The sequence below is a fragment of the Podarcis liolepis genome, assembly GCF_965112155.1.
Source record: "Podarcis liolepis genome assembly, chromosome: 11".
NCBI lineage: Eukaryota > Metazoa > Chordata > Lepidosauria > Squamata > Lacertidae > Podarcis > Podarcis liolepis.
In genome coordinates this window covers 43217688-43242378 of record NC_139565.1, presented here as the reverse complement: position 1 = coordinate 43242378, position 24691 = coordinate 43217688, and the positions used below count along the sequence as shown (strand labels likewise).

Genomic DNA, 24691 nt, shown 5'->3' with positions numbered 1-24691 from the left:
AGGTAATATACAGTATATGTGAGTTTGAGAGCCCTCTGGTGGACATAAAAAATATTAGGACTTCTGTGGGGGAAAAGTAAACTTCACAGAAGGCTCTGAGGAACATCATTCTCCACCATCTCAGTTGCTGCCACCTCTTTGGCACATTGGCACATGGTGCCTATAGTGTTTCAAAGGCATTTCTTTTCATGTGGATGAATCAAATGGCACACAAATCTTTGTGTGGAGGGAGTTTATGCGCTTGTGCTGAGATCTGCAAAGAGTCCCTTCTCAAGCCTGCCAAATGTGCAGCCGGCAGAGATATGAGTCTTTAACATCAGCAGTCAGGAGCGCTTCAGCCCTGTTTTTGAGTTTCTGCCCTGTTTTTGAGTTTGTTTGAAACCTAAGCAGCTTATCTCGTATTCCTTTGTAAGTTTTTCTTAAAACCGTTTTGTGAAAACAATACTAGAGTCCTCAATTTCTTATTACTACCGCTTGGTTCTCTTAAAACTTAAACTATGTTTAAAACTTATCATTGAGGTTTTCAAACCTTTTTTGTAAACTCGGGGAAGCATTTCAGCCCTGCTCTTGAGTTTGTTTGATATCACTTAAAATCATTTAAGGTTTATAATTTCTTTATTTCCTTCTGAGGAAACTGATTAGTTCAGTAAAACGAGTTTTGTAGCCGGCATATCCTTAAGTCTTTGTTAATTCCAGGTTAATTTTTCCTTAATTTTTTTTTATTTTTGTTATTTAATTTAATTCTATAGTCGATTACTTCTTGTTTCAGGGATTTTCATGGCAATTCTTTTGTTTTGTGTAATTTCTTGGTTCCGTGACTGTCTTTTTTTCACTGGCAGAGATATGAGTGGCAGGTCCTGCCTGAATAGCCCATGTTGCCTCATGCATCCTTTAGATGTGGGCAGAGGTTTACCTGACCCCCCCCCCCCACTAAGGGCACTGAGAAAGAAGCAAGCCATTTAGGGGGGGGGAGCCTCATTGGTCCAGTAGTCCAGATCTTTACCTGCAATATAAAATGGTATCAGATGTTTAAAATGAACAGCAATAAGGCTTTAAAAACAGTAGATACACTACCAAAATATAGATAAAATTGACAGATCTTAAAAGCAAATATATGTAATAAAACTATGTGTCTGGATAGTAAAGGTAAAGGGACCCCTGACCATTAGGTCCAGTCGCGGATGACTCTGGGGTTGTGGCACTCACCTCGCTCTATAGGCTGAGGGAGCCGGTGTTTGTCCGCAGACAGCTTCTGTGTCATGTGGCCAACATGACTAAGCTGCTTCTGGCGAACCAGAGCAGCACACGGAAATGCTGTTTACCTTCCCGCCGGAGCGGTACCTATTTATCTACTTGCATTTGACATGCTTTCGAACTGCTGGTTGGCAGGAGCAAGGACCAAGCAACCAGAGCTCACCCCGTCAACAGATCTTAAAAGCAAATATATGTAATAAAACTATGTGTCTGGATAGGTTTGCCTAAAACAAGAAAAACGAAATAGTTTTCTAGCCGGTGTCAAAAATACTAAGGTGCCTTCCTCATATCAATAGGCAGGGAGTTCCAGAGGTCAGATACTTCCACAATAAAAGATCAATTTCTCACAAATGTGGAACTAACATTATGGTCTACTCATTTATCACAGTAATATTACAGGTTATAAGCTCCCTTCCACAGAAGAAGTCTGTGGATGTCCGTTATCTCTCAAGCCTTTTTTTGACTCAGCAGGAAGCAATTGCCTACCCAAAACATTCCACTAGGTTCAATAGTCGTCACCCAGTTTTACACAGCAACCTCAGGTATGATAGGAAATATCAGTAAAGCACTCCTGAGAACACAGGGTAAGCCTGTCTCTCATTCCCTCCCCAATTCATTGGTCATGTTGGTTCATTAAATGACACAAACTTTTCTTGCCTGGAAATGACCGACACGTTTCTGAGGTCACATTGTGGGTGTTTCAGTTTCAAAATGAACATCCATAAAGAGAAAGAAGAAGAAAACCTCACTGTGTATATATACCAGATACTTTGATGTGGGGGAACACAAAGCAGCAACGATGGGTGTTTTCTTTGACTTGTGGTTCTTCAGTGCCATTTTTCTCTTCGGGATTCCAAGAGGTAAGTGTCCCATTATATGAGAGAGAGAGAGAGAGAGAGAGAGAGAGAGAGAGAGAGAGAGAGAGATTGCAATGTAATGCAATCAATTGGTTAAGCAAATAAATCTTGTTTTTGTTCAACCATTAGCTTAAAATATATTAGTTGTAGTAGTATTAATTGGATTTCTTACACACCCTTCATCATCAGGTCCCAGGGTGGGTTGCAACAATTTAAAAATGCAATATTAAAATCAATTAAAGCAACTGGCAATTGATTTACAATATGTGTGCTCCTTTCAGTATTTACAAAGTAAGGGAAGCTGCACACCAGTTTGGTCCAGTTGAAGTTGAAAGGTGAGCCTGATACTGTACCTTTTTGGCTGAGCTATATCACGGACCTCATTTGGCAGCGTTTACTGCTGGGGAAATGCTATCCTTCCCTCTGAGAGCAATGCTGCTCTGTCAAATGCCTCATGTGTGATGGCTATGTAAATGGCTTCAGCTCCCACTGTATTGTGTCTCTAATCAGAAGGGTGAACAGAAGCGCAGCACCTTCCCCATCCCCAGCAGCTAGTATTTAGAATCATAGAACTGTAGAATTGTAGAGTCAGAAGGGACCGCAGGGGTCATCTAGTCCAACCCCCCTGCAATGCAGGAATCTTTCCCCGCCAGGTGGGGCTTGAACCCACAACCCTGAGATTAAGAGCCTCGTACTCTACCAACTGATCTATCCCGGTCAGCTCGTATTACTGCCTCTGATCACACTCTGCTCATAAAGGCACTGTATAGTGAGTAGGGGGTGCTGCTTGGGGAGAGTCCAAAGGAGGGCTGAGTTTGACCCCCTGGGCCTGAGACTTGCCACCCCTGATCTAACAATTGGCACCTCCCTCAGCTTCTGCTGAGCACAAAGCCAGCACCCAGCAATCTCTGCCTCTCTGTATGCACCTGTCTTCATCCTTTGCAGGAGGTCAGCACAAGGAGTGATCCATCAAGCCCACCAGCCACTTACGGCAGCTCACCAAAGGCACGCTAAGCCTGTTTTAATACTGCCTGGAATTGCAGAAACAGGAGGCAGGTTGTCAATCACCTGGTTGGGTCACCAGAATAACATGGCCAGGGAGCACTTTTCAGTTTGATGGGCCATCAGTTACACAGGCTTCCTGGAGTGAATTACATTCTTTTCCTTCATTAGTCATTTTCCTCTATTATTTTTTCTTCTATTATTATTACTACGGCAGTGTATGCCACCCATTGTGATTATTAGCATGACTAACACCACCACCCCTTTCTCAGATCAATGTGCAGATATAATTGGAGGGAAAGAATCGAAACCACACTCAAGACCTTATATGGCCTTAATCAAAGGACGCCAGATCTGTGGAGGAACGTTGATCAAACCCAAATGGGTGTTAACAGCAGCCCATTGTCTGTAAGTTTCAAGAAATGTTTCTGTTTCTGTTTTTGGTGGTGGTGGTTCACAAACTTAATACTGCCCATGTAGGGATGCTAGCAGATTTGCAATTACCAGCTTAATATCAGAGCACAGCTATCCTTTGGGTGTTGCACATATCTCTAAATCTTGCAGTACAGTTCTTGGCTCAAGAAAACCTAGGAAAATGCATATAAAAATGAATATTGAAGGTTAAAGTGGGTATAAAAATGCATGTTTCATAATAAAATACATTGGGGAGCAGATTGGGGTAGAGTGTATTAAATTGTTTATTTTGTGCAAAGTAAGTTCAAAAAGGTAAAATTTTGTGTGGTTTTAATAAAAATGCATATTGATGCAGAAAGGGAATGGATTTGTAAATGAACATACCGTATGTGAAACTGACATACGCTCGTGAACTTTGGACTTCCTTTAACTTATCCATATTCTTTATCTTCTTAGGGAGAAAACTCCCACAGTTGTTCTTGGAGCTCATTCATTTGCTGAACATGAGGATACCCAGCAGATATTTAGGGTTGCTAGACAAATTGCTCACCCATGCTATGATGAGATGACAAAAGAACATGACCTTATGCTTCTGCAGGTATATCTCCAAATGGCACATACATCTAATATAGGTGCTAAGGGAAGCTACCATGTTGTGTCTTTTCCCTGAGGAGTGTTGGGAGTTTGCTGACAGTGACACCCACTGATGGCATCATGATAGGTGGACTCCTCACAGCTGCTGCAAAAGGCGCACACTTGGCCAAGCATGATCTCTGAACTGAGCAGGGGTAGGACTAGACGTCCTTCCAGTTCTATGAAATTCTATGATAGTGATATGCCGGTTGCCTTGACAATGGGGTAAACACTGGCGGAGTGAAGTTAAAGCCGTAAGGTAGAGAAAAGGAATCATAAAGATTGAGCACAACAGCGTCATTGTCTGGGTGATAGGAAATGCTCCCCCTCCCAACCATAAGACTGGAGAGATGGGGAGAGGGTTGGGTAAGCTGTTAAGCCTGCTGAGATCTACTTAGATGCCCAGGAGGCAGAATCTAGGGAGGTTTTCTGGCTAACCTGCCACACTGATTTTAATGGGAGTAGAACATGACTAATTTCCTCTGATCCAATTAGCAGGGGGTGGCTGTAAGGGAAGATCTGGCAGCATCCAGAGGGGGTTATGGTAGGATTCAGGAATAGGAGGCCAGGAGGGGCCATATCTCCCCCCCAGTGAAGAACATTAATCCATTCTCCAGTTGCACAAGAGAGTGAGGCATATACAAGGTGGTGTTGTTGGCATCTGTCTGTCACAAGAGACCATGGAGTGCACCTGGTATAGTGACTTATTATTATAGTGGGAAACCTCTGAACCTCCAGATATTGCTGAACTATAACTCCCATCAGCCCTAGAAAGCCTGGCCAAAGGCAAGGAATGATGGAAGTTGTGGTTCAGCAACATCTGGAGGACCAAGTTGTCCACACCCAGATTAGCGAGCAGTTCATTGGAATTGGGGTTGGTCCATTTTCTTCCTCAAAGTGATTTTGAGGAGGGCCCCATAAAATTAGCTGCTGACTAGAGAGTTAGTGGAATCAGTATTTTTAGGAGGACCCTGAAGATTTCCCCCCACTCTCCCTTACATTACCTGATGTAAACTGAGCTACCGATAAAGGTAAAGGTAAAGGGACCCCTGACCTTTAGGTCCAGTCATGACCGACTCTGGGGTTGCGGTGCTCATCTCGCTTTATTGGCTGAGGGAGCCAGCGTACAGCTTCCGGGTCATGTGGCCAGCAGGACTAAGCCGCTTCTGGCGAACCAGAGCAGCACACGGAAACGCTGTTTGCCTTCCCGAGCAACGGGAGCTAACCCCGTTGCGGGGATTTGAACTGCCGACCTTCTGATTGGCAAGTCCTAGGCTCTGTGGTTTAACCCACAGCGCCACCTGTGTCCCTTCAGAGCTACCTATATGATGCACTGAATTGCTGATAGCATCCTGAGTTTATCATGGGCTGCTTGGTTATTTCAAAAGTGAAGTCTGGTTGGTGTTCTTTGTTACTGCACAGAACATTGTGAAAACTTCTTTTTTTTAAAAAAAAGTGTATTTATAAATTCATTAAACTTTAACTTATTTAACCCACTGTTGCTCACAAAATACGGTTGTGTGGAATGTTTCAAATTGAAGATCAGCACATTTTTAGCAGTTTTGTTAGTGAGGTAGGTTAGGCTGATTGACCCAGCAAAGAGTTTCATGGCTGAATGGAGCTTCAAACCTGGCTCTCCCTTGTCTTAATCTGACACACTAACCACTACACCACACTGCCTGCTAATAATAAGTGTTGGTTTTCCCTACACACACCCACACCCCGCTCTCTCTTCCATCTCTTTTAAGCTTAATGGAACAGCAAAGATTAACAAAGCTGTGAGAACCATTAAGCTTACCAAAAAGGGCGATGATCTCAAGGCAGGAACCAAGTGTCAAGTAGCTGGATGGGGAATTACTCAAAACAGACAGAAGAAGCCATCTGATACCCTGCGTGAAGTTGACATCACCGTCATTGACAGAAAAAAATGCAATGATGGCTATAAACGTCCTATTGTGACAATGACTATGGTGTGCGCTGGAGACAAGAAGGGAGGAAAGGATGCGTGTGTGGTAAGCTTGCTTATTTACCATTTCTGTCCTGAAATATGAACTCTCTTGTGACTGACACCTTGTTCAGTAGTGTGATACACATAAGGAGGAATAATTAGCTCTGTTTACAGTAGCTCTGTTTACTCAAGACTTTTAAATACAGTGTTTCCTTGGTGAAATTCCCCCAACTGGGAATTAAATGACTGTCTCGCCAGAGTGGTGCATGCTCTGGTTATCTCCTGCTTGGACTACTGCAAGCACTCTACATGGGGCTACCTTTGAAGGTGACCCAGAAACTGCAACTAATCCAGAATGTGGCAGCTAGACTGGTGACTGGGAGTGGCCGCCGGTCCTGAGAGATCTGCATTGGCTCCCAGTACGTTTCCAAGCACAATTCAAAGTGCTGATGCTGACCTTTAAAGCCTTAAACGGCCTTGGTCCTGTATACATGAAGGAGCGTCTCCACCCCCATCATTTAGCCCGGACACTGAGATCCAGCGCCGAGGGCCTTCTGGCGGTTCCCTCATTGCAAGAAGTGAGGTTACAGGGAACCAGACAGAGGGCCTTCTCGGTAGTGGCGCCCACCCTGTGGAACACACTCCCGTCAGATGTGAAGGAAATAAGCAGCTATCCTATCTTTAAAAGACATCTGAAGGCCGCCCTGTTTAGGGAAGTTTTTAATATTTAATGTTGTATTGTTCTTAACATTTGATTGGGACCTGCCAGAGTGCCTGGGGAGACTCAATGAGATGAGCGGGGTATAAATAAATAAATTGTTGTTGTTGTTGTTGTTGTTGTTGTTGTTGTTGTTGTTGTTGTTAAAACAGCCCAATGAAGATTAGCGTGGAAACAGCAGTTTAGAGAGAGGCAGCAATTATTTTGTAGTGCCTTTCCTGCCCTTAAAAACAACTGGCCTGGGCAAGGTCTGAGAAAAATGTTTCTGCAGAGTTTCAGCATAAACTAAAGAAAAGCCAGTGCCTAATCAGACCTTGATTTTGTTACAGCTATGATGGGCCCCTGATTAGCTACCATCACACCCAAATAAACACACAAGTCTGCTTAGTAGTTGGTAAGGTGTGGGGGGAGGAAGATACAGGAGGTTACCAGGGTTAGGGAGTGATTTATGTGAAGGAGGGTTGCAGAAAAAGAGCAGGGAGGAAGTGTGGACTTGGGGCAAAGGTGAAAATAGGGTTGCAATCCAGACTGTGGAATAAAAGAGAGAAGTGGTTTCAGAAATGGGGTTGAGGAGGTGAAAAGCAAACTGGGGTGGAAAGGGAGTTAATATGGAGGAAGGTAGGGGACTTGGTGAGCGGAGCAAGCAGGTTACAGACTCTGCTAACCCAGAAATAGTGCTTCAGGTTAAGAACTTTGCTTCAGGATAAGAACAGAAATTGTGCTCCGGCGGCACGGCAGCAGCAGGAGGCCCCATTAGCTAAAGTGGTGCTTCAGGTTAAGAACAGTTTCAGGTTAAGAACAGACCTCCGGAACGAATTAAGTACTTAACCCAAGGTACCACTGTATAGTGGGAGAACAGTTGAAGGACTGTCCTGTAGGGAAATCATGAAATGCAGGTGTTTAATTTGTCAAAACTCTCCTTTTACTATCATTTTGAGAATGTGAGCAAAGAAAGATATGAATCAGCAACAGGGAATAGTCATGTCAAGGCTCTCTCTTCTTTTTCCCACCAGGGTGACTCGGGTGGTCCTTTGATATGTAACGGGGAACAAAAAGCCATTGTATCCTTTGGTGGAACATCAGCATGTGGTGATAAACGTCAACCTGGCGTCTATACTCTTCTCACAAAGAAGCATATCTCCTGGATACAAACAACGATTGGAGGCAACCTATAGATGGTTGGTTTGATTTTGTGATTCTCTCTCCAAATACTCGTTGATCTGGCTTTAATAAAATCAAATGTAAACAACAACAAAAAACCCTTGCTAGCTGCTTTACTTCATGAGCATGTCGTTCGTGTCATTCATACACCCACGGGGTGTATGGGATGTTATGGGAGGGGTAGTATCTCTGGTGGGGGACATGTTGTGCTGCTTTTGGATAGTTTGTCCACCTTTGGTCCCCCTCCCTGCACTCCACACTCACCTGCACCTCCCCGAAGCTCTCAGCATGCGAGAGTGGACAGACCCCAGGAACGGCTTCAACTGGCTGGCTAAACCAGGTGAGGGTAGCCGATGGATCTCAAACCCTCGCTGAGCTAGTGACTTTCCCTGCATGCAAACACATGCTCTGGCAGATTGAAGGAACGAGACCTATTATGGTCTAGAGGGAAGTGAGGTGCAGATGCGGCTTGTCAACCTGGGCAGGTAGCCCATCTGGGAGAAGGAAAACTCTGAATCCTAAACCTGCACTGCTGTGCAGGATATTTTCAGGAGAAGAAAATACTAAGGCAGAGGTTTTCAACCTTTCTGAGTCCACGGCTTCCTTGACCAACGACATTCTTTCTGCGGCACCCCTGTGGGACTCAGGAGCCCAGTTATGTCACCCCTTGCCTGCAGAGCTGGCAGCCCCTCACCCTTTTTGAACACCCTCCCTTGTGGAGTGTTTCCTCAGCCTCCTCTCCCCTCTCCTTAGGAGTCATCTGGGCAGCCACTGCTGCCGCCCCCTGGTATCTGAGCTACCCCCCCCCGCCCCAAAGGGAGGTGCCTCCTCCCACTGCCCCACAGGGTGTGGGACTTGTCTGTCCATTCCCAACAGCAAGGGCTGACGGACTGTGGCTGGGCTCCCTCGCCTGCTTGCACCATTTGCCCAGGGAGCTTGTAGACAGGGCTGCTGCAACAAACAGCTGTGCAAGCCTTAGGGAGGCAGAGATGCAAGAGGGCATCAGAGGAGGGAGGGAAGGAAAGAGGCCCAGAGGCCAGTGCTGCCTGTGGCACCCCTGACCATCATTCAGGGCACCTCAGGGTACCCTGAGGGCACTGGTACACTGGTTGAAAACCAGTGGGCTAAGGAGTAAGCCCTACACAAATCCCGCATCCCTAAGATGGTTGGATAGCACCTTATAGCCCTCATTCTGGCAACTCCTGCAGCCAAGCTGGTCCCATTTGTATTGCTCTGGTTTCCTTTGGACCACATCAGCAAGGCCAAGAGGGCCCCTTGAAATTTGGGCAGCCCAGGACCTCCATGCACACTGCCCAGACTTGAAGCCTGGTCACTTAGGTGCTGCTAACACAGCAGTTCGATTTCACCCCCGGAGGCACACTCCATTCTCTCGCGACAGATGGGTGCCAGCATGCCATTCATCCTTGTCATGGCCTTTTATGTACTAGGACCATCTCTCAATTAAGAAAAATTGAAGGATATGAAATTCACATGCAGCAGAATGAGGTGGGGATGCAGCGGCAGAGTTCTGAGGTACTAGACTGCAATGAAGCATTTCAGGCGGCCCCAAGAGGAGTCGGAGGAAGAGCTGCCAGCCATTGAAGCCATGCGGCCGCTGTGTTCGGCTCAGCCCCCAGCTCCTCCCAGCATTCTGACGTCACACGCATGACCTTGCCCCCCCCAATTGCCCTTGAAAGCCGGTGCCTCTGATACGATCAATACTCTGCAAGCAGAGAAACAGCACACAAGGGAGCAGATTTGACTAGAATCTTTCATAATATGCTTGTGGGTTTACTTGCAGAGGAAGAGCATTCAGAAACAGCATTTTGAAATGGCACAGCCCACTTTGCCTACCACCTCAGGGTGCACCCTTGTTGAGCTGCGCGTGTGAACCAGGCCACAGAGATCTAGCAGGGTTGTGGACCAGGTGTCATACTTCACAGAGGGCCATCCTCCATTTGGAGGACTGTGGTCTCCATGTCTGGTTGAAAGTGCCATAAGATTGCAGAGCGGGTGAGGCCTGGAAATTCTATGCCCACAGTGAGCCCCATTTAAATTATAGTAATAATTTCTAAAGTTTCATCTATTCCATACATAAAAATCAGCATGTGGGCAAACTGTTGCCATATGTTGTTGTCTTTTGGGGGGGGTGATACTTTTTTTTTGGGCAAGGCATAGCTTGCCACCCTAGAGTTCTAGTGGAGGTCTAATTGTCTCATTGAGAGAGCAGAAGTTACACTCTCAGTTCATTGCTCCATCCAACTGATGTCTGGCCTTATGTTCTGGCCGATCCTGCCACATATGAGACACAATCTGTATAATGATCTCTGGCAGGCGAGCAGCCTGATAAGCAACGAAGGCTCTCCGTCAGTTTTATACAAGTTTATTTAAAGGAAAGACACATCCAGAGCATGGGGTTCTGCCTGCTTTCATTAATCTTAGTTGCTCAGTCTGACTCATCGTTCCTCCCCCAACAGGAAGAACGCCAAAATCCCGTCTCCTTCCCTTCCATTGCTCTTGGAGCTTCTCTAATCTCCTTGTTTTAGGACGGCAGGGCTGAGCTACCTCTTCCCCAGAAGACTCAGCCTCCGACGCCTTCTTATCTGCTGGTTGCCTGGCAACGCCTTGGCCGACTTCCAACTCTCCCCACCCCCTTGGGAACTAACTACTTCTTCCCTGGAGAGGATGGGCCCTGGGCTGTTCTCTCTAAAATCAAACAGACAGCTCTCATCTACAGAGTCAACCTCTTCCTCACTCACCTCAATTTCAGAGGCTGGCTCTCCCAGTGTGCTCTGGGGGGCCACATTCCGAACAATCTGCATTTTAATGACCGTTTAAAACAGGCTTTCTCAACCTGTGGGTCCCCAGATGTTGTTGGACTACAACGCCCATCACCTCTAGCTAGCAAGGCCAGAGCTCAGGGATGATGGGAGTTGTAGTCCAACAACATCTGGGGACCCACAGGTTGAGAACCACTGATTTAAAAGGTTTTTATATAGCAGTGACAGCAACTTTCATGCACATAACAGAAACTGAATCCGGAACTTCTTGTTTCTTTGTAATTTATGAATTCAACATTGAAGGGTGTGTTTTTTTACACCTGCTTTAAATTAAAACCACAGGGGACTCTGAGGATAACCAACTTCTCTATGCTACGCTATGCTCTGGCCATGGCTGAGACCACATCACAGAGCATTAAAAAGCCCTATAACATGGAACAAAAGCATGTTATCTCTGAACTGTGGGAAGAGGTGGTAGCGAGTCCATTCAGGGGCATACAGTTGGGGTGCCAGAGGGGCCATTGGCCTGGGTGCAGATTCTTGAGGGGATGCAAAACAGGTACCCCCAAGACAGCACCCACGGCACAATGATGCCTGGTGCTCCTCTTCTGGTGTCAGGGGAAACAGTGCTCGCAGAGAGCGCACCGGGACATGCCATTCTGGAATCACCGGTGTGGGGGCACCTGGTTTGCACCCACCAAGTGTTGCTTCAGCTGGCTGGCCTCCCCTCTGCGCAGGTGGGCAAGGAAAGGGTTTGGCAGTGCTCCCCAGTCTTCCTTGCATAATTACCGTATTTTTCGCTCTATAAGACGCACCAGACCACAAGACGCACCTAGTTTTTGGAGGAGGAAAACAAGAAAAAAATATATTCTGAATCTCAGAAGCCAGAACAGCAAGAGGGGTCGCTGCACAGTGAAAGCAGCAATCCCTCTTGCTGTTCTGGTTTCTGGGATAGCTGCACAGCCTGCATTCGCTCCATAAGATGCACACACATTTCCCCTTACTTTTTAGGAGGGAAAAAGTGAGTCTTATAGAGCAAAAAATACGGTATCTGCTCTTGATATCCAACTAAGGCTATCCACAGACACACAATTTATTATCCCAAAACTGTTTCAGACCACCTCCCAAGGAGGTGTAAGCATTTATACTATTTCCTACAATATTCTGGAATACACCTGTCCCATTTTACAGCTGGAGGTCGCTGAGACAGATTGATTTTGGGTAGTTATCTGTCAGAGCATGCTTGTCAGAGAATGATGCGCTATTATCTCATCGTACAACAATCACTGGAGGAACAGAATGGTGATGTCATAATCATGCCAGCTAATGGCAGGTGTTTTCTTCAGTCTGGCCAGTATTGCAGTTTTCAGCCACCTTTAAAGTAACTTTTCCTGAAAACTGCAACAGCTATAGCAATGATTCTTTTCTCTCTGTCTCTCTCTTTGTACCTCTTAGCTGAATAACTGTTGATATACATACTGAGATCCCCAGACTCTCTCCGATGCCTATAAACAACACCTCTCTAGAAAGCCCAGAGGCTTTATTGTGGGTGTTTCAAATTTCCGAGCTTATAAAAGGATGCCCTTGAGACGACGAAATGAAATCTCACTTCCTTCCTATGCTCGATACATATTAGACATCTCATTGTGGGGGGCCACAAACAATGGGGCGTGTCTTTGTTTTGTGCTTTTCCATGACCATTTTCCTCCTCAAAATTCAGAGAGGTAAGTCAGTGTTGCTATATCTGTATATGTCTCCTGCACACCCCACTTCTTCTCCTCCTGTATATGTAGAGCATGGTGTATATAGAACGACCACATGGCCAAAAAGTAATTTGGTGCAAGTTTTTCCCTGCTAGCCTAATGCTAGTCTTGGTAGTCGGCAGGACAGAGGATAGAGGCTGTGGGCCGGGCCGGGGTGTATTAAAACATTCTTAGAGCTATGTGGAATTCTGAACTAAACTAGCCACCGTGCCAAAGAAACAGAATATGTTAAGTATGTCTAAAGATGGACCCATCTGTCAATTTCAGTTTCACTCAGGCTGCAGGCATATCATACAAATTTAAAGCACATTTCCCTCCTCACAGACTCCTGGGACCTGGAGGGTGAGAGTTATTTTGAGGTGTGGGGAATGTGTTTTTATTTTATTATATTGATATAAATATGTATATGCTGCTCTTCATAAATAATATCAGAGCAGTTTGTATAACAAAAAAAAACAACCCAGGACCATCCCCCAAAAATTTCACATCTGAGGCAGACCAGAAAATGGCACCCCCTACTGGCCACACACCCATAACTCATGAACTGGCCTGCAGCACATTGCATTTACTTACTTACTTACCAACCGTGTTTTTCGCTCTATAAAACACACTTTTCCCCTCCTAAAAAGTAAGGGGAAATGTGTGTGTGTGTTATGGAGCGAATGCAGGCTGCACAGCTTTCGCTGAGGCCAGGAGAGCAAGAGGGATGGGTACGGACCGATCCCTCTTGCTCTCCTGGCTTCGCTTCGCTGGAGAGGCGCTGCACACCTTTTCCTCTCTGCTCAGCGCCCCTTCAGCGAAGCAGCAGGAGAAACGGAGCCCCTTCTGTTTCTCCTCACGCTTTGCTGGAGAGGCACTGAGCAGAGAGGGAGAGAATATTTTTTTTTCTTGTTCTCCTCTTCTAAAACTAGGTGCGTCTTATGGTCGTGTGTCTTATGGAGCAAAAAATACGGTATTTCATAAAACATATATACCACTTGATTGTAAGAGGAAAAAACCTCAAAGCTGTTTACAAATCCAACCTGATTATTAAATGACTTATGTCCTACAGGTCAACCTCAAGATATAGTTGAATGGATAGAAGAAGGTCACCCTTTAGGATCATATATGGTTGCACTCATCAAAGGAAATAGTGTGTCCTGTGGAGGAACTTTGATCAAAGAGAACTGGGTGTTAACAGCAGCCCATTGTTTTCCGTAAGTTTGGAGAAATACTGATGCTTTGTAGAAACCTCTCCCTGGCATCAATTCTCAAGGACCTTTTCAAGTCAGGTAGCAATATTTGCTTCATAATATCCACTGCTTACAGCAGCAGCTTGTAAATTCAAGAAGGGTAAGAGAACAAGGATATCCAACTGTGGGCTTGAAATGTGGATAACAGCCAGATACTAGCTGCTTAGAACATGGCTAGGCAATCTAAGGCCCGGGGGCCGGATCCAACCCAATCGCCTTCTAAATCTGGCCTGCGGACGGTCCGGGAATCAGCATGTTTTTACATGAGTAGAATGTGTCGTTTTATTTAAAATGCATCTCTGGGTTATTTGTGGGGCATAGGAATTCGTTCAATTCCCCCCAAAAAAATATAGTCCAGCCCTCCACAAGGTCTGAGGGACAGTGGACCGACCCCCTGCTGAAAAAGTTTGCTGACCCCTGGCTTAGAACATATCTTTGCAGTATTAAAAAGATCTTCACTAGCATCCAGTTGGCTTCTGGGTACAATTTAGGTGTTGACTGTCACCTACAAAGTTCTACTTGGGTTGGGATCAGAATCTCTGAAAGCGCCTACCGTCATATGAACCTCCTCACACACTGGGTATCAAAAATGTATGCAGAAATGAACCGGGTGGTGACAAGTGACAGGGCGACGGTCATTAGTTAAATTGGCTGGTGCATGTTGTGGCTGCTCATGTCCAATGAGGAGAGAAGATCAGTTCCATTCTGGTTCCGTTCTCTCCAACGATGCTTGGCTGGTACACTCTGCTCCCCAGAGCAGTGTGAGTTGGTGGCGAGAAGAGAGATAATTCCATTGGGCAAGCAGAAATGGAACAATTTCCTTCGTGCTACGTTGGTTTCCACCTTTAATATGGAATTTCCGTTTTTATTCACTCATTTTTCACAGGCAACCAGACGACGCTGTTCTCCATCCAGCCATTGTCAACATGTCCGCATCTGTATTGGAATTGTTTTAAAGATGTCTTCATTGTTTTAATGCTTCTTGTTTTCTGCCCTGGGCTCCTTTGGGAGGAAGGACAAGATACAAATTAAGCAAATAAATGTATTTTCCACAAATCCAACTTTTTCCAGAAGAATGGAAGAGTAGCATAGTCTCCACAGGTGTAGAAGTCCTTCATGATACCCTTCTCTCTTTTTAAAAAGGGGTGGGATTCTGACATGGGCAGTGACCTGTCAAACAAGTCAACCTTTCATAGCTTAGAACACACTTGCCAGAAGCTTTCTGCCAGCCACCATTTTATAACATCAGTTTTTTTCATTAATGTTTTAATTAGCACTGAAACCCCTTTCTGACTATAAAAGAGTGGTCACAAATTAGAATGAGCAAGGTGATAAAATGGCAGCTGCTGCAGAGTTAATACTGAATATGTGATGAGCTTCAAATGACTGCTCACCCGCAGTCAGAGTTCGCCCAAAACATTTTGCTGCCTGAGGCAGAAAAATATATACATATATGGATAAAGAAGAGTGTGCGAATGCAAACACTCAGAATGGTGAAAATCAAATATCAGTGTGGTGAATTTATCAGTGGCTCATCTTTTCAGGGATGAAGAAACATACATGATTTTTGGAGCTTATTCACGAACTAAAATGGAGCACGGAAAACACAAGGCTAACATTACCAAGACATTTTCTTACCCAGGATTTAATCCAAAGACATATGAAAATGACATTATGCTTTTGCAGGTAAGTTGATTTTATGTAAGTGCTATCGCTGTTTTAAACTGCATGTGTGTGTGTGTGTGTGTGTTTATATATGCAATTGTTTTATGTGTTCGTTTAACAAAATTTACAAGCAGCTTGATTGTAATAAAACCTCAAAAGCATTTTACAGTTATTTTAACTTCTTTATATGTAGCTGATATACATATATATATATATATATATATATATATATATATATATATATACATATATATATATATATATATATATATATATATATATATATACCGTATATCTTCTTCTTCTTTGGCGATCACTCATAGCAGAGTAAGATTGTCTTCCATAAACACGGTGTGTGTGTGTGTGTGTGTGTGTGTGTGTGTGTGTATGTAATAATTATATATAAAATTATATATAAAATTGTTTCAGGATGCCTCATGGAGAGGGATTCATAAAGGAAATATTATTATTATTAATTAATTAATATTATGCTAGAAGGAAGCCTAAGGTAGATCGCATGAAAATCTGTGGCCGCTTCTTGTCTATAGATCCCAACTATAGATCCTTTTTATGATTCCTTCAGTTTCAGTCAGGAAAAGGCCACCCTCCACCTGTAAAAACCATTCCACTTACCCACACATACGATGACATCAAGGGTGGAACCCAGTGTGTCGTAATTGGGTGGGGAACAATTAATAGAAGAAGCGGATTTGATACACTGCATGGAGCCAACGTCACCATCATTAGCAGAAAGGTCTGCAATGACAAGCACCACTATAATTCTCAGCCTCCTCTGACAATGAATATGCTGTGTGCTGGTGAAAAGAAAGGCGGCGGGGACAGGTGTATGGTAAGAGAGACTTTGTTTCTTTCAACTAATTCTGCACTCATGCACTCATACAGCTGCTTGCCCCCCCCCCAAAAAAAATGAAGAAATTTTTGCCTTTCAACTGATCAACCGAGGAATCAGTTAAATTATTATTATTTTTTACCAAATATTCAATAAGAAACAATAATAAACCTGAGGCATTGAATGAAGCACAGCCATTTGATTCATTTTTAGAAGGAATGTTCACCTTTAACACTTCAAACAAAGAAACAAACAAACAAACAAACACTCTTCTATAGTAAGATACCAGAAGTCACTTAAGACAAAATGAAACGGCCTCAACGTGCAATTAAAACCAATTAATCACCACTTAGAAACTTCTGTAATCGATCAGTCTGTAAATCAGTTTAAGTAAAATGAAATGAAATGGCCCTCACTTATTAAGAATTGAGCCTCTGCCTGTTTATGAAGTAAATTTTTAGCTGCTTAAAGTTTTGACTACACTGAAGAAGGCATGCAGCTTTTGGTGAAGATTTGAGTTCATAATCTTAACAATGCTTAGTGTTTTATCCAGTATGACTTGGGGGATCAAGCTATAGCTGTGTAAAGGTAAAGGTAAAGGTACCCCTGCCCGTACGGGCCAGTCTTGCCAGACTCTGGGGTTGTGCGCTCATCTCACTCTATAGGCCGGGAGCCAGCACTGTCCGCAGACACTTCCAGGTCACGTGGCCAGCGTGACAAAGCTGCATCTGGTGAGCCAGCGCAGCACACGGAACGCCGTTTACCTTCCCGCTGGTAAGCGGTCCCTATTTATCTACTTGCACCCAGGGGTGCTTTCGAACTGCTAGGTTGGCAGGCTCTGGGACCGAACGACGGGAGCGCACCCCGCCGCGGGGATTCGAACCGCCGACCATACGATCGGCAAGTCCTAGGCGCTGAGGTTTAACCCACAGCGCCACCCGCATCCCTTATAGCTGTGTAGTTTTATTTATTTTATCCCAATTTGCTAGGCAAAATCCTTCCTAGGTTGAAGTCATTATTAAAATGTAGTGTGTTAACTTAGGGACTGAGGACCAATCTGGATTAATGCTGCTTGATGTTATTATTGTATTAGCATCATCAGCATCGTCAGCATCAACAATAATAATTATTATTAGTCTGGTGTCAGTAGCAGGTAAACACTCTGGGGCTCATAGGCTGTGCCATCTGCCTCAGCCTGCCATAGACTGTATTGTGCTGCATTGCAGTCACTGTTTTAATTAAAATATTTTGTTAAAATGAATAATTGAAGAACTGAATTTGTTGTTGGAATATTATGACCATAGATCAGCTTCTGCTTAATGGTAACATCTAATCTCTTCTTTCCTTTCTTTTCCTCAGGGTGACTCTGGTAGTCCTTTAATATGCCATGGGGAACAAACTGGAATCCTCTCATTTGTTAAAAAATGTGAAAGTCACCGATACCCTGGCATCTATGCTCGACTCACGCCCAACCACCTCTCCTGGATAGACACAGTCATGAACAATGGCACTAGCTGATCACATGATTTTATGATACTCATTTTTGATACTCATTGATGAAGCTTTTCTTTGTTTGCTTGTGATTCAGCATATGCTCATCTTATTCATCTCTGTAGCTGAATTATAACACCCATTAACCGAGGGAAGCAGATACCTCAGCACCCAAGGCCAAGTGTAGGATCTAAATGCTGATCTGTGATCTGAACTCCCGCTTCTAAAATCTAGTTCCAATATTCAGTCTACTGTCGGTATAATTAGGGGGTTTTCTTGCCTCTGGCCCAGAGAATTTCACCATCCACATACAACCTATTACATTGAACTTGGAGTCAAATTAGCAGCCTAAATCATAAGCCTGATTGTAACAACAAAAAAGCAATCAGCCGCAGTCATGGGAAGCAAACTTGCTGCCTGATTTGAATAAATGGGAGTTGTGCCTTTGATGTCATCCACATGTTCAAGCTCATTGTTTGCAGAATCAAAAGGAGGGTTTGCCTATCCTCCTTCACCCACTGCACTCCTAACCTGACTACCTAAACACAAGAAATTCATAAGGGGCAAATCCAAAGCTGTCAACCGTCCCTTATTTGGCGGGAAACTCCCTTATCCCAGCGCTGTGTCCCGCTGCTGTCCCTTATTGATGATGTCACTTAAATTTCCCGGGTTTCAAAGGAAGCAGCTCCTCTCCCTCCCTCCCTGCCGGCCAGGAAGGAGGGAGGCTCCAACTGTGTTGCTTGGCTGCCCGGCCCGCCCCCCCTCTGGCCTCCTCTCACCAGCCTTGGCCCCCGGGAGCCCCTCCCCACCGGGACTGAGGAGCCTTGAGAGGAGAGCGAGGGCAACCATAGAGAAAGCAGTTCAAAGAGAGGAGGCGGAGGCGCTGGCAGGTGTTCCAAGGGCTAACCATAGAGGGGGAAAGTGGAGGAAGGACCGCAAGCGCTTCTCCCATAGAGTTGTAGTGGTAGACTAGCATAGATGGCCTGATCTGCGGGTTTACTTCAGGCGCTATCCCCCCCCCTTCCTCCTGTCCCGCTTGATGGAACTGAGAGCTGCAGATGGAGCACGAGAGAAAAGATACAGAACTGCAGCAGCATCTTCGTAGCTTGGACTTCATTTTGCGAGAAAAGTGGTTGCTGCTTGTACTTATTTAATTTCAGTGTTTCTTTTTTAAAATGATATTTATTAGAAGTTTAAAAATTACAGAAAAAAGGAAAAAAAGGAAAACAACAAAAAATTAACAGGACATACATTACAATACATAGAGAAAAGAAAACATAAAAAACTACAACAATACAGCAAAAAAGAACAATAACATTAAAACACACATCCATATTCCATATCTTTCTCTTTCATTTACCTGTTTCATCGACCTCCTCACACCTCCCTTTTTGTATTCTAATTCAATTAATTGTTTCAGCAAATTCTTTCCATCTTTCTCAATTTTTATTCTATATTTTATCTTAACGGTCTAACCTATTAATTAACTCAGCAAATCCTTTCCATCTTTCACTGTATTCTGTCATTAAATTACCTTAATTTATTTTAACCTTATCTTACCATAAAAAGCCTTAAAACTTAAACTTAAAACTTAATACTTATTTATACATAACTCCTTATATCGTTTCTACTAAAGCCAAATAGTTTCATTCCAACATTTTTCCTAACACTCATTAATTTTACACTATTTCTCAAAATGAATTTTTTAAAAAAACTTTCTTCCAATCTTCATCTATCGTCTCTTCTTCCTGGTCTCAGGTTATGTCAGTCCTTTCTATCCATTCCATCTAGTCCATCAACTTGGTGATCTTATGTCCGAGGCTCTTAAGTCTTTTCCATGTCCCTTCTGCAGATCTTCTTCTTGTTTATACCTGCACTTTACTTTGTCTTTTGTTGATCTTTTTCTTAATTTCTTTCCTTTCTCATTGAGGAGTAGGTCTCGGGGAGACTCCAACCCAGCAATATCTCCATCCCCCCTCGACAGGTCAGCCCACTCTCCACAGTCAGCACTGTAATCCAAAAAGTATTTGAAGGCATGTTTCAAAGTCCCTCCAAAGTTAAGAGCCCCCACAACTCCAGACCCCCCCTGGCCCAAAGCCAAATCCCAAGAGCCGGAACGGCCCTGCATAGGGGGATCCATCCAACTTCCCATCTCCAAACCAAACAGTACTCCATCTCTCCAAATCTGACCCTCTCCAGGTTCAGTCTTCAAAGACTGCAGCTTATGCTCCTGCAGGGCCTCGGGTCTCTCCATTTGTGTTAGTTGAGGTTCAACAACAGCCTCCTCCATTATCTTCTGCATTTGCCCTGTCAAAGCAGATTCCTGGGTTGGTTCCTGAATGGTTTCTATATGCGTATTCACTGTTTGTCCAAAATTGCTGACTGCAACAGTCATCAAATCCATCTTCTCATGCAGCTGCTCCAACAAAGCGCTTGTCTTGCAAAAAGCAAGCACCAAAACTACTTCTAGGCACATTCTTGTCCAAGGTCAAAGTCTGGTCTCACAATCCTTAATCTCCACAGCTGTGGAATGCCCCAGATCGACTCCAACAACAGTTTATCAAGCTCCCTCTAGAGGAGACAATTTCTATTTGTATCCATCTTTTAAAAGCAGGTCCAACTAAAGAAAGTTACTTTCGTTTTTCAAATATTTTGTTTCTTTTAAATGCAAAAGGCGACATTGGAATCAATACGTTTCTCTTTTTTAACTATCTGTCAAAAGACATTTCATTCACAGTCAATGAACTTCCCCAAAACGTCGGTCTCTGACACCCCGTTCCCAGGTTTGAGACGGTGGAAATTTATCTTTCTTTACTCTCTCTCCTGCAGGCTTAAACAATCTAAAATTCTCCCTCCTCTTCTCCTGCTTCCAAGAGGGGTTTTGGTAGTTTTAACTGAAGGAAATTTAGTCCTTTGTATATGACTTTCCAGACTTTAGCTTGCAAAATTTTGCTTCAATCTATTTACAAAAGCGGAAGGCGGACTTCCTGTTTAGAACCTTCCCACTTCGGTGCCAAATTAAAATATTTTGTAGTCCAATTTTTCGTTCTACTCACGGGTAGTTGTTTAGAGTCCAATTGTCCACAGGAAAAAGCCAGCACTCTCCGGCAACGGCTGTGCGGCTTCACTCCGCAAAAGTAGCGGTTGATTCAAAACACCGCGCCACTCACCCCACTTCGCTTCGGGACCCCGAAAAAGGGTTTCCCCGCAAGTAGGGGAGGGGCTCTTGGTGTCAGCCGAATCCCACGTTCCCAGGCTTCCTCTGCCTGGGATTTTTGAAGGGTCTCCGCCTTCGCCGCGGCAGCAAGACCCGATTTTCGCGGAGCGGGTTCCTCTCAGTCAGAGGAACTCTGCCATTGCTGATGGCGCTAACCCGGAAGTCTTAATTGCAGTGTGTTCATCGGCTGGTGTCTTGAGCAGCAACCTCTGGAAACGAAGGGCTAAAAACCAGCACTGCTCTCCCAAATTATCTGGTCCCTTTTAACTTTGTATTTCAGCTGTTTGACTAAAATCCCTTATTTTGGCTGCTGGTCCCTTATTTCCAAATCTGTAAATTGACAGCTATGGGCAAATCAGAGAAGCAAACGTTGGTACTTACTGTGGTAAGTTTCTTCTCTGTAAGGAAGAAGGGGGTCCTGGGTGGGTTGTTATCAACCTAGCACTTCAGAGGGTCACAGTTTAAGTGATTTCTTGTATTAGAGTGGTATGCCTCTAGGTGATCCATATTTATATCTCTAGTATCTCTGGAAAGAAGCTTGTCAAAATGTTTTAGACTATTGTTGATTTCTAAAACTGAGCTCTGCTTTGACCTTCAGTGAGTGTCAAGTAAGGGACTGGCTCTTCAGAACTTCTTTGCTGTTAAGTCAACATGCAATGGGATGGGAAAACGGACGAGGCACAAACACTGCCTCCCACTGCCATCATCTTTGGCCTCCATGAGTTGGAGGGCAAACATCTGAAGTGGGGAGCCACTGTACTCATGAAGTGCCCCACAAGTTTTAGAACCCTGGAAAATCTTTTGTGGCAAACATTTAACAGAAGATAAATATGTGAAATATTACGGGATGCCATGCTGCATGGAGATAAAAGACTGAAATTTTCTAATCCACCATGTGTAACAGGGTCTAATTTGCCAAAAGTACAATACATTTATTGATCACCATATATTGATATGGGATTGCTATAATGATTTGTGACAAAAACATCCACTATGGTTTAGCCCTAAGGCAGGGGGAGGGCCTTGTGATCAGATATGGTGGACTCCAACTCTCATCAGACTCAGCCAGCTTGGCCAAAGGCCATGGATTATGGGAGTTGTAGTACAGCAACATCTGGAAGGTTACAGGTTCCCCACCCTTGCTGAAGGTCAATTTCTAGCCAGAGTGTTGGGCTTGACAAAAGAAGTGAATAGTTCAGGTGCTGACATTTCCTCAATAGGAGCTAATAGGCAGGAGATACAGAGGTCTCCTTGCACTAGGCAAGAAATTAGAGCTTGGGGATAGATAGGATACCTCTCTGCCACATTTACACACAAAGAGAGCTAAAGATAATGTAAGAAGGGCACCGCAATTATAACGTAGTGAATTGAGCAGGATGGAAGGTGAGATGCAGGGGGCAAATTTTGACCTCACATAGGGTGCCACTGAAATTTGAAAGACCAAAATCTGCCTCTGATTTCGGTGTTCACCTATACTGAGCAAGGGACGCGGGTGGCGCTGTGGCTTAAACCACAGAGCCTAGGACTTGCCAATCAGAAGGTCGGCGGTTCGAATCCCCGTGATGGGGTGAGCTCCCGTTGCTTGGTCCCTGCTCCTGCCAACCTAGCAGTTCGAAAGCATGTCAAAGTGCAAGTAGATAAATAGGTATTGCTCCAGCGGGAAGGTAAATGGCATTTCCGTGTGCTGCTCTGGTTCGCCAAAAGCGGCTTAGTCATGTACGCCAGCTCCCTCGGCCAATAAAGTGAGATGAGCGCCGCAACCCCAGAGTCGACCACAACTGGACCTAATGGTCAGGGTCACTTTACCTTTTATACTGAGCAAAGTTAGTGCTTTTTGCTTCAAGGGACGTTGTGATGTCCTCATGCAGCCAAAGCTGATTGATTATGTGGCACCATCATAAAGCCAATTCAGAGCAAGGACATTGCCCTCACTCTGAAGTAGCCCCAGGATGTCAATTGCGCGGCCAAATCTGATTTCCTGCATGGCATATTTGTATCCAGTAGCCGATGGTGTGGTGGGACTGGGCCACTTATCGAACATCCTTCTAGCCTAGTTGCTGCTGCTTAGTGGGACTGAGAGGGGAAGAGGCAAGATGGTGTAGTGAAAACACACCTGCAGGAAACAACAGATTAACTTCACTGTCACGTTTGCACCACATTGACTTTGCCACCGCCTCACCCCTCCATGCATGACTCGTGAAGAAACTCAACCAAATTGGGGAAAAATAACAGATCACCGTTTTCATTTCACATAGATCTATAGATAACAAGTTCCCACTGCATTTGAGCTCACCAGAAACCAAACTAGAAAACGAAACTAACATTGAGAGTCACTGTGTGAGTTAACAGTATGTGGACTCAAATAAACACAAATGGAAAAATCAAAGTCTTTATTAGCAGCAAATACCATGATTAGGGCAACACTTTCCCCAGGCATCCTAATATTGGGAACTGCCACTGCCCTGTGAATGCCCAGTTCACATGATACGCTTCTTGAGGCGAATGTGAAACTCATGTAGTGGCATGAAGGGAATTTTATATGAGAACTTAACTTTCAACTTAAACACATATTCCTCACTGGTATGCTTTTTCAGGAATCCCTCAGCCACAGGCCTGCTTTGTCTTGAAAGGCAGGCTCACCAGAAGCCGTTTGATTCTCCCTTGGACGCAGCCTTCCTGGAACCCTTAATACAGGCAGCAGGAAGAGACTACTGGCTTCCTGTCTGCTCCCAGATCCAGCAAAAGCTCCTTGGTAGCTCCGTCAGTAGAGCATGAGACGCTTAATCTCAGAGTTGTGGGTTCAAGCCCCATGTGGAAATGGAGTCTCCAGGCCGACTAGAATCCTGAACAGGAGCACTCCACACTGCAACATTTTGTTGCAGATGCCATGTTCCCTTGAGAAAAACAGTACAGATTTGCTTAATGCTTGTAGATTCTGTATTATAATCTGAGAAGAGGGTGGAGAAAAGGACAGCCCTTGGTTTTTAAGTCCCATTTGATTTCTGTTGAAGTTACTATCGAGTAAAATATACAGTGGTACCTCGGGTTAAGTACTTAATTCATTCCGGAGGTCCGTTCTTAACCTGAAACTGTTCTTAACCTGAAGCACCACTTTAGCTAATGGGGCCTCCTGCTGCTACTGCACCGCCGGAGCACAATTTCTGTTCTCATCCTGAAGCAAAGTTCTTAATCTGAAGCACTATTTCTGGGTTAGTGGAGTGTGTAACCTGAAGCATATGTAACCTGAAGCGTATGTAACCCAAGGTACCACTGTATGTTGAACTGCAGCCCAACAGTCCTCCTCTAGATGCAAGCACCATAATCCTGTAACTGAACTATTGCAAGCATAGCTGAGGGCTACCAAAAGCTTTTCAGCCACGGATTCTAGTCTTTTAACCAGCACCATAACTTGTAACACAGGACAAACTTTGCTGATTCGTTTTTTAAAAACTGACTTGGTATTTGTCGGGTCATCCCCTAAAGACTGGGAGACTCACCTCTTTAAAACACTGCAACAGCAAGGGAGGATATAATCCTGTGCCTCTCACACTGTTGTTTCAGTAGTCCCTTCATCCCATCTCCTCTCCCAGAAGTGGTGCCAGGACTTTAGGGCCCCACTCTGCAGACTGACCACAAGGGCTCACAATAATAAACATTACCATCTAACAACAGAGCCCTATCAGACCACATCTTAGCATCTGGGAGC

At 44.5% G+C, this 24691-nt stretch overlaps 2 protein-coding genes across 3 annotated transcripts; both read left to right on the top strand.

Annotated features, from left to right (window-relative positions):
* Window positions 1–1874: 1874 nt before the first annotated feature.
* LOC310689042 (granzyme A-like) lies at window positions 1875–8085 on the top strand. The gene is made up of 5 exons (XM_083466292.1): window positions 1875–2114; window positions 3386–3521; window positions 3984–4125; window positions 5909–6172; window positions 7840–8085. The coding sequence occupies exons 1-5, from the start codon at window positions 2054–2056 to the stop codon at window positions 7999–8001; spliced, it is 765 nt and encodes a 254-aa protein (XP_083322418.1). The 5' UTR covers window positions 1875–2053; the 3' UTR covers window positions 8002–8085.
* A 3922-nt stretch (window positions 8086–12007) lies between these two features.
* Window positions 12008–18014, top strand: LOC310689041 (granzyme A-like). 2 transcript variants are annotated; one of them, XM_083466291.1, is made up of 6 exons: window positions 12008–12096; window positions 12223–12491; window positions 13582–13726; window positions 15307–15448; window positions 16011–16277; window positions 17637–17843. In XM_083466291.1, exons 2-6 carry the CDS (start codon window positions 12431–12433, stop codon window positions 17793–17795), a joined length of 774 nt encoding a protein of 257 aa, XP_083322417.1. In that variant the 5' UTR covers window positions 12008–12096; window positions 12223–12430; the 3' UTR covers window positions 17796–17843. The 2 variants fall into 2 exon arrangements, with proteins under 2 accessions (XP_083322417.1, XP_083322416.1); XM_083466290.1 differs by lacking the exon at window positions 12008–12096 and adding an exon at window positions 17846–18014 and having other exon boundaries at window positions 12106–12491; window positions 17637–17797.
* Window positions 18015–24691: the final 6677 nt, after the last annotated feature.